This window comes from Peromyscus leucopus, chromosome 4 (genome assembly GCF_004664715.2).
Source record: "Peromyscus leucopus breed LL Stock chromosome 4, UCI_PerLeu_2.1, whole genome shotgun sequence".
Lineage (NCBI taxonomy): Eukaryota > Metazoa > Chordata > Mammalia > Rodentia > Cricetidae > Peromyscus > Peromyscus leucopus.
The window spans coordinates 9,449,510-9,466,745 of NC_051066.1; the positions used below are offsets into that span (position 1 = coordinate 9,449,510).

Genomic DNA, 17,236 nt, shown 5'->3' on the forward strand with positions numbered 1-17,236 from the left:
CATCCTGAGGGAGGTCACTGAATTTATCCTAACACATAGATTGCCCACTGTAAGGAGAGTGGCTCAAGGCAATGCAAACTGTTTCCACATTGGCTGGTTGGAACCAGGAAGCCAATCAGGAAGGTGTGACCATGGTGATGTGTGACCCCTCCTATCCCATGACAGGCTGCCTTGGGGCCAGCTCTGAGAAGAGTACAATGCCTTTAATACTCTGTTATTTCTGCCTTTGCCTCTCTGAACAAAGTGGAGGAAGCTCATCCAGCCTAGAGTAGAACTCAGGATTGTGAAAGGCTGAACAAGACAATCTGTGACTACAGCCATCGGGGATCTTCCAGCTCAGTTAGTTTCACCCTGGAAACAGTGGAGAGATGACACACCCACCAACACAAGTCGGTTTCAGGTGGCTGTTAGACAGCAATCCTTAACCAACTGGAAGCGGCTAGGGAGAGAGCTTAACTCCCGGGGCCACGAACATGGAAAAAAAAGGACGTTAAGGGGTATTTTCGGTCTCTCTTATCAGTAAGACTGTATCCTTACAAAAAGAGGTCAATTTGGACAGACAGACAGACAGACAGACAGACAGACAGACACACACACACACACACACAAAACAGAATGCCAGAGAAAAGAGTGGACACGGAGATGCTATGTGGTCCTGGAAGCAGTAAGGACCTTTCTCTAAGGAGGTGAGATGGGGACATGGCCCGCCCACACTACACTTCAGACTCCTTAAGACTGTAGCTAGTATACCTTCACTGCTCAAGCATTTGCTTAGCTTTCCTGACCTGGATGGCAGCAAGAGTGTCTCCATAATCTTCACTGGCCACCAGAGTCATTTTCTCATTGATCCAAGCCTCTTCCTCTTCCACATTGGCTACGAACTGCTGGTACTCCAAGGACTCCTCTAGCCGCTGGCCCCTTATTAAGGAATAGGGGAGGGGAAATCATTAGTATGTACTTAAAATATGCATGAAGGGGGCTGGAGTTATAACTGGGTGGTATTGGCGTTTGACTAGTGTGTTTAATTAAGATCTCAGGTTCCCTCCCCACCCACCCCAAAAAAAGATCTCAGGTTCAATCACCAGCACCAAAATAAACAAACAAATAAATAAAAAAATAAAAAAGAGCTCTCTCTTTTGGATAAAATATTCTAAAATATCCACAAAGGAATGTGTCTGTGTGTAAAACATGGTTTAGCCTTCTAAGGGACACAAGGCAGACAGTACTTTTCAGACAGGAAGCTCTGGAGTTAACTGCTGGGTTCAGACTCACAGGACAGGAACAGATCAGAATGGCTCTGGAGCAAGCTAATATTCCACACCCAAGGAGAGAGCCTGGGAGCTGGCAGGAAGGGCCAGGTCTTCTGTCTATCTAAGAGCTCCCTGCCTGCCTGCTCACCTTGCAGCTGCTAGCTGCTTCAGCTCCTTCCAGTGCTCCACAAACTGAGCAAGACGCTGCTGGATCTCCTCCTGCCCGATGGTGTTGTCGTCAGACAGCTTCTTCCCAGTGTCCAGGACACCCTGACAGGTGAGAAAGAGTCAGCACGAGCAGTGCGCCAAGTGCCTAGTTCCAGGTGCCCGTGGCTCAACATCACATTCACAATCATCTCTTCAGGCAACGCGTGCTGCTGGGCACAGCTTTAATCCCAGCACTCGGGAAGCAGAAGCAGGTGATCGCAGAGTCTGAGTTCAGCCTGGTCTACATAGGGAGCTCCATACCAGCCAAGGTTCCACAGGGAAACCCTGACTCAAAAAAACCACAGTGCTGCTGCTTCATGGCTGGGCCTGAGTCATCACAAGACTGCAGAGTTAAGCTCAGAGGACTCTGCCCTTCCTCCTGGCCCTGTTCTCTCAGCAGAAGGCAACCACTCACCTGAATGGCTGGTTCATGGGCAGCCAGCTCGGCTTCTAGCCGTTTGTGTTTCTTCCTCAGGTTCTGAACACCTGTGAGGTCTCGGCCATAGTCCTCAGAGCTAACTAGCAGCTTCTTCTCCCTAAAATGGTCAGTATGGTCATGTCCATGGGATGTGTTAGTTCAGTCACTAACCCTGGCATCCTCCAACCTCTGCCATTTTCTTCTGCCATAAAATCCCTTTCCACTTCCTGGGAATAGAAGCCACTGTTTCCCAAAAACACAGATCTAGAACTGTCTCTGACCATGCACAGTTGTCATCTAAATGTCAGGGGCACAGAGGCACTGGCCCTGCCGTGCGAAGAGGAGCATCACTGGTGGTCCTCTAGTGACTCCACGCACTCATGTGTCACATACGGAGAAACAGAAAGGTGTTTCCTTAAGCCAGGTGCGGTGGCGCACACCTTTAATCCCAGCACTTGGGAGGCAGAGGCAGGTGGATTTCTATAAAATTCAAGTCTAGTCTGGTCTATACAGTGAGTTCCAGGCCAGCCTGGTCTACATAGTGAGTTCCAGGACAGCCAGGACTACACAGAGAGACTCTATCTCAAAAAACCAAACCAAAACAACAAAAAACAAGCAAACAAGCAAAAACAAAGCAACTTCCTTGGGACCCAAAAGGCAGGGTCTACTGTGACATCATGGTTACCATCGCCACAGCTTAACTGCTGCTCACGACTGCAGTAGACGAGAGGTAGGGAGTTTGGCAACGTCCCTAAACTGTGCCCTTACATCACACTTCCCTGCCACCTGAACAGCTCAAGAACGCCTGAAACTCCTCCAGGCAGCCCAAGACACTGAACATACAACTTCAGGGCACATACTTGATCCAGGACTCCTCATCATCCATGTCTCGGAAGAACTGGTGTAGGCGGTGGGACTCGCTCAGTTTTGCTCTTCGGGAGGCTGCCATGTTCTTGATCTTCTGGAAGCGGCCATTGATGGTGTCCCGCTTCTCTTTCACTTGGGAGGTGTCAAAGGCACTGCTGGTCATCAGACTGTCAGCCTGGCTGTTCAGGTCCTTCAGACGATCCTGGGCAGGGACACAAGAGAGGGATCAGAAACCTGGTGCCCAAAGACAGCTCCCTGAAAACAGCACTCATTAATTCCTCGCTGGGCTCTGCAACCTCATAAATCAGAGTGTGCTGTGCGGACCTTTGCAGCTCTGTAAGATCAATGGCACTAAGACTTGGTTCTGTCACCATCAGACATGTGCGCTGAAGGTGGGAAGGATGCAGAATGCAGTGCCACGGCATCATATTTTGATGCTAGTCTTGTGTGGGATAAGCACACTTCACCACTACAATTTGAAAGCAGCAAAGGTTAACTTTGTTTTCTTTGAGACAGGGTCTCATCATGTTGACCAGGCTGGCCTGGAACTCAGCGACCCACTTGCCTCTGTCTCCTGAGTGCTAGGATTAAAGATGTGAGCCACAGCCAACTTAGTTTAATTAAACATCTTAGGCCTACCAGATGGCTCAGAGGATGACAGGTTCATCCATGGTGGGAGGGAATTGACTCCTTCAAGTTATTCTCTGACTGTATGTACTTCCCCCCACCCACCACAACAAATAATAATAAACATAATTTTAAAAAATGCCCACGTTTTACATTAAAGAACTCTAAGGAAAACTATGGGCATTCAGCCTTGAATCTTCAATAGCTACTCTGTCAAAAACGGTCAAGTGAGCTGGACGTTGGGGTTCAGCCTGTAACCCCAGCAGCTGAGAGACTAAGACAGGAGAACCGCTACCACAGCCCAGCCAGCCTGTGCAGTGTGGCGAGTGAGACCCAGTGTCAACGGCCTACCCTGCCCCTCAAAAAGATGAAGTGAGTTTGTCCCTTGACAGGAACAGAATTCAATTGTTAATGGTAAAATTTAAACTTTTTGAACAAAATTAGAATTTTGGAAAATTCTTATCTGGTATCCCAGGGTTTTTCTGATGAGACTAATAAGGTGTGAGGTTTTGGTATCACATATGAAATGGGTTAAAATATTTAGAACATGTGTAACTCCGAGGACCAACATTTCCTAACTGAGTCAGATATGTGGCAGAATCACAAGTAGATACAATCCATTCCAAGCCCAGGATAGACCAAGGATACAGAATACAAGGACAGCTTTTGACACAGTTCATTGTGAAAAACTCATTTCAGTTACAAAACTGTTATCAATTTCAGGTGCTGGTATAGAAGCAGAGAAAAACTTTTCTTCACAGTCTGAATCAAATTCCTCCTCCTCTTCCTTGAGTCTAGCTATATGCTGTAAACCCGTCATACATACCACACACAACAAATCAACTCAGAAGCTTAAACCCCAGATGTCCTGTAAGATAGATTAATGGAGATCTGCACAAATGTAACCAATGCTGTCCTTCCCACTCATCCCCTTTTATAAAAACTATCACCATTCACAGAAATGCTACTTATCTTACAGAATTACTGCTTGAATTACTTAAAACCACAGGTGTGGTGTAAATGCTGTAACAACATTTGGGAGGCAGAGGCAGAAGAATTACTGCAAGTCTGAGCCCAATTCAAAAATAAAGAGCTGGGTGTGGACATGCAAACCTTTAATCCCAGCCCTCCAAAGCAGAGCAGGTGGATCTTGTTTGAGACCGTCAAGGCTACATAGCAAGACCTCATTTCAAAACAAACAAAAACGAAAACCAACCAACCAACTGCCAGGCAGTGGTGGCACATGCCTTAAGAGGCAGGCGGATCTCTGAGTTTAAGGCCAGCCTGGTCTACAGAACAAGTTTCAGGACAGCCAGGCCTACACAGAAAAACCTTGTCTTGGAAAAATTAACAGAACAAATCAGAACCAAAAAAGCAAACAAAAACAACAATAACAACAAAAATACACAAGCAAAAAAAAAAAAATTCCTTTAATTTTGTAGCAGCATGGATGGAACCCAGACCCTTGGGCATGACAGGAAACTGCTGACCACTAAGCTCCATCTCTAGCTAAAAATGCACCTGATTTTCCAGAATGATTAGTTCTTATAGATAAGATCTATATAAACCTAGGCTGAGAAAAATCAAGAAACTAGTCCATACACAAACTGTTGCCTTCCTTGAACAATTCTATCTCTCTTCAACGCTCTGGAATACTCCTGAGGTTCATTCTAATCATCCCACCCTCTCATCTGTTACCCTGCTGACCTCGTGGGCTGATATGTCTGCCTCCAGCAGCTGATGCTTCTTCAGCAAGTTGTTCACAGAGGCCAGGTCTTTGCCATAATCTTCAGATGCCAGGAGAGCTTCCACCTGCAGTTGACAAGACCAAAGGGAATGGTTATTACAGGATGCAGCATAGTGTTCTGCAAAACCCAGGGTGGCCAGGAGCTACTCCAGATCCTTTTTAATCATGAGTTACTGTTTGTTCTTGCAATTTTTTTTTATTTTTAGTTTGGAGATAAGATCTATGTATCCCTGGCTTACCCTGAACTTATAGAGATCCTTCTGTCTCTGTCTCCTGAGTGCTGGGATTAAAGGTGTGTGCCAAGGAGTCACTATTCTACCCACTAAGCTAGGTCCAATATGATTAAGGAGCCTGCTCAGAGTAGGCATAGAGGCCCAGCTCCACTCCTCCTCTGGAATGCAAGGGCAAAGAGCACAGCGCCCAACAGCAATGAAGCTCCCCAGAGCAAGGACCACAGAGGGAACAGTGTGCTGAGATGTTCACTGCAGTCTGCACTCTGGGGACCCCTGAATGGCAGTCAGACGGGAATTCTGAAGTCACAGAAAGACTCTTGGGACTTTCCCATATGCAAATGTTTAGGGAGGCTTTTAGTGACATGGGATAATACTCCACCATAAATACTAATGAAAAATGACACTGAACTCACACATAAAATACACCTCTACAACAAACAGTTCATGCAAATACAACCAGACTGGAAAGAGACGCTAAAATGTTCACAGTGGTGGTCTCTAAAATCCCCCTCTTTAAGAATATTTTTATTATTTATTATTTTTATGTACATTGGTGTTTTGACTGCATGTATATCTGTATGAAGACGTTGGATGCCCTGGAACTGGAGTTACAGACAGTTGTGAGCTGCCATGGGAGTGCTGAGAATTGAACCCGGGTCCTTTGGAAGAGTAGACTGTGTGAGCCATCTCTCCAGCCCCAAATCACCCTCTTTAGAGCCTCTGCTGTCCCAATGCTCTATATGTGCCTGGACTCAGACTCCCTTCCCCTCTGAAACTTTTAGTTCCATCTTGGTGTACACTTGTGGGAACTGTCTACCAACAACCCCATCTCCTCCTCTATACACTCCCTTGGGGAGAGGTCTGATATCCAGGATCTTTGAAATCAGTTTTCTGTTCTGAGCCTCTATTCACTCTGTTAACACCAATCTGAACCTATCTCACAATGAGGACTTCCGTTCAAGTGCTCTAAAGAGGTTCCTCTTTATAATCTGGGGTGGGCTGACAGACCCATTCATTACCCAAATGCTAGAAATTCCCTGATGGTAGGGAACAAGGACCATCTGACATTACCTCAGAGAGCCAGAAATCAAAGTCTTTGATTCCAGTGTTGAAGTTCTGCTGCTTATTGGCCTCTTTTAGCTTCTGGCTCTTCTCAGCTGATTTCTGCACCAGGAACTGCCACTGGTCTGCAAGGGCAGCCAGGCGGGCCTTAAGAAGAGATGGGGGTCACTTGGGATGGGGGAATCTCTGAAGGATCCATTCCTAAGACCCAAATCAGAGCCCATCAAAGAGGAAGCGGAAATAATCACAGGAACTGTGTTCTCGAATTCCACAGCCTGTAGGTCTGAAGCTGTATTTCAGGTGTAGTACAGTGGATAGTAGTAGCATGCTGCTGTTCTTTCTGGAGATAGTATAGGTCCTTGGACCATACCTTGACAGCGTCCTCACTGCCAGCACAGGCCCCACGCTCGATGAGTGAGTTGCCCATGTCAATGACGCCACGGATTCGGTCAGCATTGGCGTGCAGTTCTGCCTCAAAGGCTTGGTGCTTCTGGTGCTTGCTCTGAAAATACCAAACCATCATTCAGAGGCAGTTCTTGCCAGGCTTGTCATTAAGGCAAAAAGAGATGCTCAGGAGGGAGGGAGTGCTGGGAAGGTAAGAAACAAGGCAAGCATTGGTGTTGACAGAAAGCTACCACAGGTTGTATGGTTGCTATGGTTTGGGGTCTATGGGAACCCAGCAGAGACAGGTTAGGCCAGAAAGGGAGATACACTAGCTCAGGGGCAGTGAGGTAAAAGCCAGTTCTGAACAGCTCACCAGCAGGCTGGGAGCAAAGCCTCAAATTCTGTACTTTTAACATTTGATAGGAGACTGGGGTCAATTTTAGTTCTGAATCTAATCATGTGCCCATGTCACGCTCTGTCTTTACCCCCGGACAGAGTGCTGACCATGTGTGGGCTATCCCCACACCGACAGACAGCAGGACACTCCTGACGGCTGCAATGGGTCGGTCCTCCCTCTGCTGAGGAAGATTTGGCTTTTCAGGCTTCTATTTGCTATCTGTCATTAATCAAAACACGAGGCTGCTAAAACCCAGTCTATAGGTAGGCTGAATCTTATTTTTGCCAGGAAGAAGAGAGCTGGAGGCCTGGTACAGTTTCTAAGAATTTGTTAAGGAACAAAAGACAATGAAACATGTTAAGAGCTATGATTGTGAGGATACAGTAGCTGTAACACAATTCTGGGAAAAACACAGGGTGGGAAATAGTCTCGGGGAGAATGTTATTGGGAAAGAAAACTAAGAGAGAAAAAACAAACAAAAAAACAAAAACAAAAAAACCTAAAACCCCAACAAAATAGTTTAGTTGGCCAAGAATTCTGCACCTAATGTTTCATTTCAGAGGCAGTAACTTGCAGGGAGGGACCCTGGCTGCTCAAGCAGCACCAGGACCAACAGGTCTCAACCGCAGATCCTGACAACACAGGATCTGCTGTTTGTCATCACTGCTGGTCCAAACCCGTTTTTCTCTTCCTCAGCTTTATTTCCTCTTCCCAGCTCCAGGACATTTGAGCCAATATGACAACAGATTATCTTTTTTTTTGTGATCTCCTGAGAAATGTCTGCTTAGATTTGGAAGCACATCTTACTATTCCAGTTCTCTAGGCCAGCACCTCTGGACACCAGCCTGGGTGTGTACTGGATTTACCCCAAGCTAGCCTGCTCTGTCCAGGCTACTTGACACCTTGAGCCCAGGAAAACAAAGTCACTGTCTGCACATAGAAGCTGATATTCCATTTTCAAAAGCACCCCTTGAAAGAAAGTGGACAACTACTGCCCCCAAACCAAACACTGTACAGAACTTGCCTGGATGATCAAGTGGGAGGAAGAGATAGGGACTGCCAGCTAATTACAACAGAGAAAGCCACATCTCACAGGGACACTTGGATGGAGGGTGACTGGGGATTAGAATGATGATGGATGAATAGATACCAGCGGACCATACATGACCACAGTTAACAGTACTCTACAAAGTAGAACATAAACCCCAGAGCTCACAAATCTACAACTCTTAAAAACATATAAAACTTACCAACAGCTTGGAAAGCTACAAAAATAGATTGAAAGAAGAGTTCAGTACACTGATTTGAACATGTCTCAGCTATTAAAGACTCATTCTGCCATCACACTTCCCCAGGAAATTCACATTTGGGAACAGCACAGGGGCAGGACCCTTAGATACATTAGAGCAGACAAGCTTCTAGCTTCTACGGAGACGAGCAAGGGAACAGCTTTCAAATGGCTCTACCAGTAGTGTTTGCCCACTGGCCCAGGGACTCTCCTTAAGCTTCGGCAGGTGCGGATGGTTTTATATGCATACTCCTTTAAAGAGTCTCATTTAACAACTTGACTCTGTAACATGGGCACTTTAGAACAAGCATCCAATGAGTTCAACTCACCTGGATGTTGGTGGGGTCCTTATAGGACTCATCACTTGCTGTCTGTAACTTCTCACTGATCCAGGCCTCAATTTCATCCACATCCCGGCTGAACTGCTGAAGTGTTTGAGATTCTCCAAGTTTTGACCTTTTCTCAATCATCTGGGCTTTCAGGCGGCGCCACCTGCGAGTGAAGATCAAATGTGAGTGTTTTTACCAGAACAGAAGAAGCTGGAGGAGGTGTGGCTTCTCGAACGTAGGCATTCATCTCCTCAGAGCTGGTGAAGGACGTCACCATAGGACACCCACCTGTCAAGGACCTCATTGCGACGGTTTGCAATGTCTCCCTTGGCATAGTGGTCAACAGCAATGAGCTGGTCGGCAAAGGCCTGCAGGGCAGCTATCTTCTCCTCCTGAGAACAATCAGGCCAAGAGGTCAGGGTGGGCTGGACAGGTCTGTCAGCCTGCTAGCTTTCAGAGGAGATGGTTACACTTTGGAACTAACTGGTGGCAGGATCGGAACACACCGACACCTTAGAAGCCAGCTTGATTGTCATCATTACTAGAGCAGGGTTTAGTTCAAGAGGACTTCAGGTCATACTGAGTTGTACAGGTGCTGGGACACCAGCAGATGCCATAACAAATTAGGCTCATCAAATGACCGCTGTTCTGTTTTCTACAAAATGGTTTTCAGGTCACAGTTGTTTATCTATTTTGTTCTTTGTTTTAATGAATTAACTTATCAAAACATAAATTTTCACCCTTAAAAAATATTTGTTTTTTTGGCTGGGCATGGTGGCACACACCTTTAATCTCAGCAGAGGCAGGCTGATCTCTGAGAGCTCAAGGCCTGCACCACACATAGCCATTTCCAGGGTAGCCAGGACTAAACAGAAAAAATCCTGTCTCAAAATACAAAATAGAACAAATCTGAGGGCTGGAGAGGTGGCTTAGCCATTAAGAGCACTTGCTGCTCTTGTAGAGGACCTGGGTTTTGTTCCCAGTCACCATATGGCTGCTTCTAAGTTATTTTTAACTATGGGTATGTGTTCATGCCTATGTAAGTAGGTACATGTAAACGTTGAGTGTAGGTGCCTGTAGAGAGAGGCATCAGATCCCCTAGGGCTAGAGTTACACACACTTGTGAACCATCTGATGAAGGGACTGGGAATCGAAATCAAGTGCTCCCCAAGAGTAGTACGTAAGTGATCTTAACCACTCAGTCATGTATCTAGTCCAACTTAATGTTTATTTTTTGAAGTTGGTATGAAAATTTTAGTTGTGCTAAATTTTTTTTGCAGTACTGGAGACTGAATCCAGGACCCTATAGCCTACTAGGTAGTAATCTAACACATAACTATACCTGCCACTTGAATAACACTTTTTGTTTTGTTTTGGAGACAGGGTCTCACTATGTAGCCCTGGCTAACCTGGAATTTTCTACGTAGCCCAGGCTGGCCTTGAACTTCAGAGCTCCACCTGCATCTGACTCCTGAATAACATGAATATTAACAAGGCTATTAGTAGCATCTAACTATTACAACCAAGTCAGTAATGTTTTTTAACCTAGTCACTATGATAAGACTGCCACCAAATTGACTCAGGACAAATCCAGACTAGGACCTCATGGTCAGGGCCCACCTGGACATTGATAGCTTTGTCAAAGTCTTCATGTTTTTTGATCAGAGCCTCCACACTGTCCAGCGAGTCTCCTTTGTCTTCTGTGTTTAGGAAGGCCTCCCGGGCAGCCATCCAGTTCTCTGCTTGCTCACAGTCCCGATGGAACAGCTAGAGAGTGGACAGGCATATGTGAAGAAAAATACGGCCACTGGCAAGAAACGCCTGACAAGAACTCAAATGCACACACCTGCAACTCCAAGCAGTGGTCCAGCATCATTCTGCGCTGAACCCAGGCCTTCTCCAGGTCTGTACGCTCCTGCTCAAGAATATCAAGTTTCTCCTTGATCTCTGGGCTGGCATAGTGCCCATGAGCCAACAGCTGCTGCCCAAACTGCTCAAATGCCTGGAAAGTGCCAGCCCTGGCATCAATTTCGGTCCGGTGTTCCTGCCAAGAGGAGAAAAGTGATGAGATAACCTGCAGAAGATGCAGACACTAGTGTATCAACCACTGGCTCCCAAGAGGGGGAGGGGTAAAGCCACTAAACCAGCAGGACCTACCTGGTGTCGTTCCAGCAAAGCCTCAGCTCCAGTGACATCCTTGGCTAGCTCATCTGAAGATACCAACCCTCGTATTCCATTGATCCAAGACATGAGGTCCCTAGAAACCAGATCCAGAGAGGAACATCCATTATAGTATCTGCCAACAAGCAGGCCTTCTGCCCAGGAAATGGCTGCATCATTTCTGCCTCAGAAGGTTTATTATTATTAATTTTTAAAATGTCAAAGCTATTTTCATTTATTTATTTTTATTTTATGTGCATTGGTGTTTGCCGTGGGTGTCAAGTTGCCTGGAACTGGAGTTACAGATAGTTGTGACCTGCCATGTTGGTGCTTGGAATTGACCCAGGTCTCCTGGAAGAAGTCAGTGCTCTTTAACTACTGAGCCATCTCTCCAGCCCCCAGAGAGTTATTTTAGGTTAACCTAGTCATATACTGAACAGGGATGGGTCTTATAGCCTCTTGTTTGTGTTACCAATAAAAAAGAAGGCAGCCGGGCAGTGGTGGCACACGCCTTTAATCCCAGCACTTGGGGGGCAGAGCCACGTGGGTCTCTGTGAGTTCGAAGCCAGCCTGGTCTACAGAGTGAGATCCAGGACAAGCACCAAAACCACATGGAGAAACTCTGTCTTGAAAACCAAAAAAAAAAAAAAAAAGAAGGGGCTCCTTCCCTGGGTCTAGCAGGGTATGTGTAGTTCTTACCCATTATCAAGCAAACTTCTCTTTGCAATAGGTGGAGATCATTACAGAAAACCATAACCCATCAAAATTCAGTCATAAAGCCCAGTCCTAAGGGATACATTCACAATACAACTCCTGCACTTAAGGCCCAGGGACTGTTGCAGAGAGGGGGCAGAAAGACTGTAAGAGCCAGAGGAACGGAGTCTGCTGTGAGACTGTGTTTCCTAGAAATATCAGAAGTTACACCAATAAAGTCTTGGCAAAGTGGCTGCCTAAACATCTAAACATCCCAAAGAAAGACAATGCCAACAAACATGCTAATGTGGAAAGAGAAAAGCTTTCAAGGCTTCAACACTAAATAAAGAAACACAGGCCAGGCAGTGGTGGCCCACACCTTCAGCACTTGGGAGACAGAGGCAGACAGATCTCTGAGTATGAGGCCAGCCTGGTCTACAGAGTGAGCTCCAGGACAGCCAGGGCTACAGAGAAACCCTGTCTTGAAAACAAACAAAAAAACCACAGGCAACTACAGAATGCTGAGATGGAGAGAAATAGTCTTCCCAGGGAAGAGCACACTACCCAATACCAAGTGGTCAGCCCTGAAGACATATACAAAAAAAGGAACATTGTACAGACTGAGCAGGTTATATTTAGGAATATATTTATGAGTGTGTATGTCAATACACACAGAGGGAGAGGGGGAGGGAGGGAAGGAGGGAGAAAGAGGCTATGAATTTGAAAGACAGCAAAAGGGAATCCATAGGACTTGCAGGAAAGGTAGAAATGATGTATTTGTATTATAATGTCAAAAAGTTTCTTTTATGAAAGGAGAGCGACATGGTGGTGTACATCTTTTATCACAGCACGCAGAAGCAGATGGTCTCTGAGTTCTAGTTCCTAGTCTATAGAGCAAGTTCTAAGACCAGGACTACATAGAGAAACCCTGCCTCGAAAAATAAAAACAAATAAGTAAAAAGTAAGAAAGCTTTTGGAAGAAAAAAAACAAAACAAAACCCAAAAACCCACACCAGGATACTTAGTGGCACAGAGGACACAGGTTCAGTTCCCAGCACCCTCATGGTAGCTCACAATCATTGGTCTCTACCTCCAGTTCCAGGGGATTTGGCATCCTCTTCTGATCCCTTCAGACACCAGGCACACAAGTGGTACAGACACACATACAAGTAAAACACACACACACACATGGGGGAGGGGGAGAGAAAGAGTGCTTACTGCTCTGTTTTTCCTTTTTCTTTCCTTCTTCTTCTTCTTTTTTTTTTTTTTTAATAAAGAAGATTTGCTTATTTTAATTTTGTGTGTATGGATTGTTTTGCTTGCATGCATGTCTGCGTACCATGCACAAACCAGAAGAAGGTGTGGGATCCCTTGGATCTGGAATTACAGATTTTTGTGAGGCACCATGTGGGTGATGGAAATTGAACTTGGGTCTACAGTGCTCTTAACTGCTGAGTCATCTCTAGTCCTAAATAATGCTCTTGTAAGCATGTAAGGACCCAAGGTTATTTTCCAGTATTCACATTAGGAAGTTCACAACGACCCGCAACTTCAGCTTTGGCGAGTTCAACCACCTCTGCTGGCCTCCTCAGGTACCTGTACATATCCCCCCTGCCCCACATGCCATCAAAAACCTCAAGTATTTTATAAAAAGCCAAAAAATAAACAAACCAACCCCTGAATTCCTCAGAGGGAAGTGAACCACTGAGGACCAGAGAGATGCCTCAGTGGTTAAGTGTACTTCCTGCGTTTTCAGAGGACCCAAGCCTGGAAAGGGGAGTGGTATCATCTGCTGGTTCCTACCCAAGCAGAGGGAGTGTCTGAGACCACACAAACTCTAGGCAAGCTGTGCATCAGCCACTCAGAAGTATCACATAGACATTAAAAACAGAAGCACTAGATCATGGAAATCTGGTAGATAGAAGCTCCTAGAAAATGAAAGACAACAAACGGTGTAGATACTGTTCCAGGTTGATGGACCCTGGATCAAACAGAATCCCTAGACTCCTAGTTATGAAATTTATATTGGAGACAACCAAGAAAATGTGAGTATGAGTTTGGATTTTTTTGTTGTTTGTTTTTCAAGACAGGGTTTCACTGTTTAACAGCCTTGGCTATCCTGGAACTCAACTCTGTAGACCAGGCTGTTCTCAAACTCAAGAGATCCACCTGCCTCTGCCTCCCTGAGATTAAAGGCATGTGCCACCATCACCCAATGGGTTTAGCTATCATTAATGAATTCATGATAGGTGAGATAAGGATAATGCTGGGAGCTACAATCTATTGTTGTTCAGAAAACAAAAGACCCTGTAATTAACGAGAGTGTCACAAAATTAACTGGTAACTACAGGCAACAATACAACAGTTGATTCTGTATGACTCAACTTCTCTGTGACACTATTTTAAATAAAAAAAAAGCTGGTAGAAAAGAGTAAGTGTATCTATATTAAGTGAAATATAAAGAAGAAAACACAGTTGGCAAGGTGATGTGGACCTGAGTGTACATGCATATACCCACGGTGCAGAGATTAAAGATTTTTGGTACTTGATAGTTACAATATTCTATATTAAGTGGTTATTTTTTTTTATTTTTTTTTTTTTTGGTTTTTCGAGACAGGGTTCTTCCTCTGTGTAGCTTTGCGCCTTCCCTGGAACTCACTTGGTAGTCCAGGCTGGCCTCGAACTCACAGAGATCCGCCTGGCTCTGCCTCCCGAGTGCTGGGATTAAAGGCATGCGCCACCACCGCCCGGCCCTTAAGTGGTTATTTTTATAGTCAAATTGACTATTATAAAGAAGGTCCTATGCACAAAAACCTCTTGAGTGTCACTTGGTGTGCTATTGGAATGAGAATGACTCATACATCAGAATGCTTGTTTTCTGGCTGGGGACTGTTTGGGAGCATGGGCTAGCTAGCGATGTATCACTGGGGCTAGCTCCACAAGCCCCTCCATTCCCGGTTAGTTCTCTCAGCCTTGCAGCTGTGTCTCCAGATGTGAGCTCTCAGCTACTGCTTCAATGCCATACCTGCTGTCAGGCTCCCTTGCCATGACGGTCACAGACTCTTAATTCTCTGAAACTGTGAGCCCCAAATGAACAGTTTTTACATAAGTTGACTTGGTGACGGTGTTCTATCACAGAAACATAATTAAGACACTTGGTTTTTACCGGAAATCACTAAGGAAGCGCTGCAGGTCATGGGAGTCACCCAATTTAGCCTTGCGCTGGTCTGCACGCTTCCCTAGGCTGGTCCAGGCCTGGTTTAACTCTGTGCACTTTTCCTTTAAGTCCTCTGCAGATTCAGGGTGGGACTGGATCAGGCGCTGGGCTGTCTCCCCAAGGGAATTCACCTGTAGGCAAAGAGTGCTAAGAATGTCCAGAGAAACAGCTGTACTCAGCCGAGTTTAGGCCTCAACTTTCCCCAAGCATCTCTTACCTTGTCGCCCAGAGCTGCAAGGTCTCTCTCAAAGCCTTCATGCTTGCGCTGCAGGGCCTGGACACTGGCTAGATCGTGGCCATAATTGTCTGTGTTCAGGGCCTGGTTCTTCTCTTCAATCCATTCTTTGGTTTCGTCAGCATCTCTGCAGTAAGACATATGGTGAGTGTCAAGCACTAGGGCCTTTGTCCCAGGGCAGTCAGAGGAAACCTCTTGTGCTGGCACTTGTGTGTCTGTCATAATTACACACATTCACTCTCAGTAGGATTATCTAGCTGATCCACTGTGTCTTTTGTTTGTTTGTTTGTTGAGACAGGGTCTCTGTGTGTAACAGTCCTGGCGGTCTTGGAACTCACTCTGTAGAACAGGCTGGCCTCGAACTCACAGAGGTCTGCCTGCCTCTGCCTCCCAAGTGCTGGGATTAAAGGCATGCACCACCACCACCACCACCACCACCACCACCACCACCACCACCGCCTGGCCACATCCACTGTGTCTTAATCGGCTTTGATGTTAAGGGCCCAAACATCAACAAGACATAGCTACTAATGTGAGATTCCCCTCAGCAAACCCTATTTATGACGTGCAAAGTTCTCATTTCTTCCTGCCCCAGCCAAACCTCACCTGTGGAACCTCTGTACTTCATGTGCGCTGCCCAAGAGCTGGCTACGCTCCTCAGCCAGCTGTTGCAAGGACCGCCAACGCTCATTCAGCTCCTACAGGAGAATGGAAATATCAGCCTTCTTCTAACCTGTTCTGGCACACTCACAACCAGGCCTTAGGAAAATGATTCAACTACAAGTGTCAGGACACCTATAATTTTCCATTTCCGACCTTCCTTGCAAATACACCAGCAGTGTACCACAACAGTGATCTTGTGGAGATCAAAACCAGTAATATACAATAGCCTGAAAAGTCCTCAAATGCCTGACCTAGGAACCTTCTTTGTAACATTGGGAGAAACTAACTTTGTGCTTCTTTCTAAAACATTGGTGCCTTGCACGTGACACCTATGATACAAGTGACACATCTAAGAGTCTTCTCTCAGTACTACGACCAATGAAGTCTTGGGCCAGAGCAGACCTGGGAAAGGTGAGTGCAGGCAGCTGGAAATCCCAGTGAAGGTTTTTAGCATTGCTCTGTGCAGAACTGGATAAGAATGTTTCCCATGGGCTAATGTTTGAATACTTGGTCCCCACTGGTTGAACTGTTTGGGAAGAAACTGTCTTCCTTTGTTGGTGGGCGTGTGTCACTGGGAGTTAGAGGCAGGCTCCGAGGTTTCAAAAGATTAGTCATTCCAAGTGTATTCTCTCTGGCCTCTATTTGTAGAATAAGATGAGACTCTCAGTTGTTCCTGCTGCCATTCTACCATGGACTCTAACCTGAAACCTTAAGCCTAATTAAACACTTTTCTTTTATAAATTGCCTTGGTCAGAGTGTTGTCATAGCAATAGAAAAGTAACTAAGACACACTCACACTGAAGTCTGGATCAAAAAACCTGATCAAGCCGGGTGGTGGTGGTGGTGGTGGTGGTGGCGCACACCTTTAATCCCAACACTCAGGAGGCAGAGACAGGTGGATCTCTGTGAGCTTGAGGCCAGCCTAGTCTATAGGGAGTTTTAGGACAGCCAGGGCTACACAGAGAAACCCTGTCTTGAAAAACCCAAACCCATACCACAACAACAAAAGAATCCTGATCAAGCTATTTCATGACTCTCGGGATTTGATGAGGATGCCTGAGTATGTTTCTGAGCTCTATGGAAGTGCGCTTGGTCACAGCATGCCCTCTACTGTAGTCAAGAGAAGGAAAATAGTGAAGAAGAAGAAGGGCAAGCAGGGTAGCTGGTCACCTGTTACCTTTTTTTTTTTTTTAAAAAAAAAAAAAGATTTATTTATTATGTACGCTGTGTTCTACCCACATGTATGCCTGCACACCAGAATCTCATTACAGATGGTGTGAGCCACCATGTATTTGCTGGGAATTGAACTCAGGACCTCTGGAAGAGCAGCCAGTGAGCCATTTCTCCAGCCCCCCCTCCCCCCCCTTCTTACCTTGATGGAGTTGAAGGTGGCGACTGTGTGGACCATCAGGCGAGCAGACTGTGAGAGGAGAGCATAGGAAAACCAGTCAAAAGACTT

At 45.8% G+C, this 17,236-nt stretch overlaps 1 protein-coding gene across 13 annotated transcripts in view; it reads right to left on the minus strand.

Annotated features, from left to right (window-relative positions):
* Positions 1-17,236, minus strand: part of Sptan1 (spectrin alpha, non-erythrocytic 1) — a 68,675-nt gene that overhangs the window by 10,818 nt on the left and 40,621 nt on the right. For 8 of the 13 annotated variants that reach the window (XM_028883253.2, XM_028883261.1, XM_028883257.1 and 5 more), the window contains 17 exons: positions 17,150-17,197; positions 15,721-15,812; positions 15,097-15,241; positions 14,829-15,010; positions 10,967-11,066; positions 10,656-10,853; positions 10,430-10,576; positions 9,098-9,201; positions 8,810-8,972; positions 8,443-8,457; positions 6,782-6,913; positions 6,421-6,558; positions 5,077-5,181; positions 2,736-2,944; positions 1,873-1,993; positions 1,399-1,520; positions 786-918 (listed from right to left, as the gene is read on the minus strand). In XM_028883253.2, the coding sequence (XP_028739086.1) occupies positions 786-918; positions 1,399-1,520; positions 1,873-1,993; positions 2,736-2,944; positions 5,077-5,181; positions 6,421-6,558; positions 6,782-6,913; positions 8,443-8,457; positions 8,810-8,972; positions 9,098-9,201; positions 10,430-10,576; positions 10,656-10,853; positions 10,967-11,066; positions 14,829-15,010; positions 15,097-15,241; positions 15,721-15,812; positions 17,150-17,197 (2,154 nt within the window). The remainder of the gene's footprint in view (positions 1-785; positions 919-1,398; positions 1,521-1,872; positions 1,994-2,735; positions 2,945-5,076; positions 5,182-6,420; positions 6,559-6,781; positions 6,914-8,442; positions 8,458-8,809; positions 8,973-9,097; positions 9,202-10,429; positions 10,577-10,655; positions 10,854-10,966; positions 11,067-14,828; positions 15,011-15,096; positions 15,242-15,720; positions 15,813-17,149; positions 17,198-17,236) is intronic. The other 5 variants (XM_028883251.2, XM_028883260.2, XM_028883256.2 and 2 more) reach the window with 1 other exon arrangement.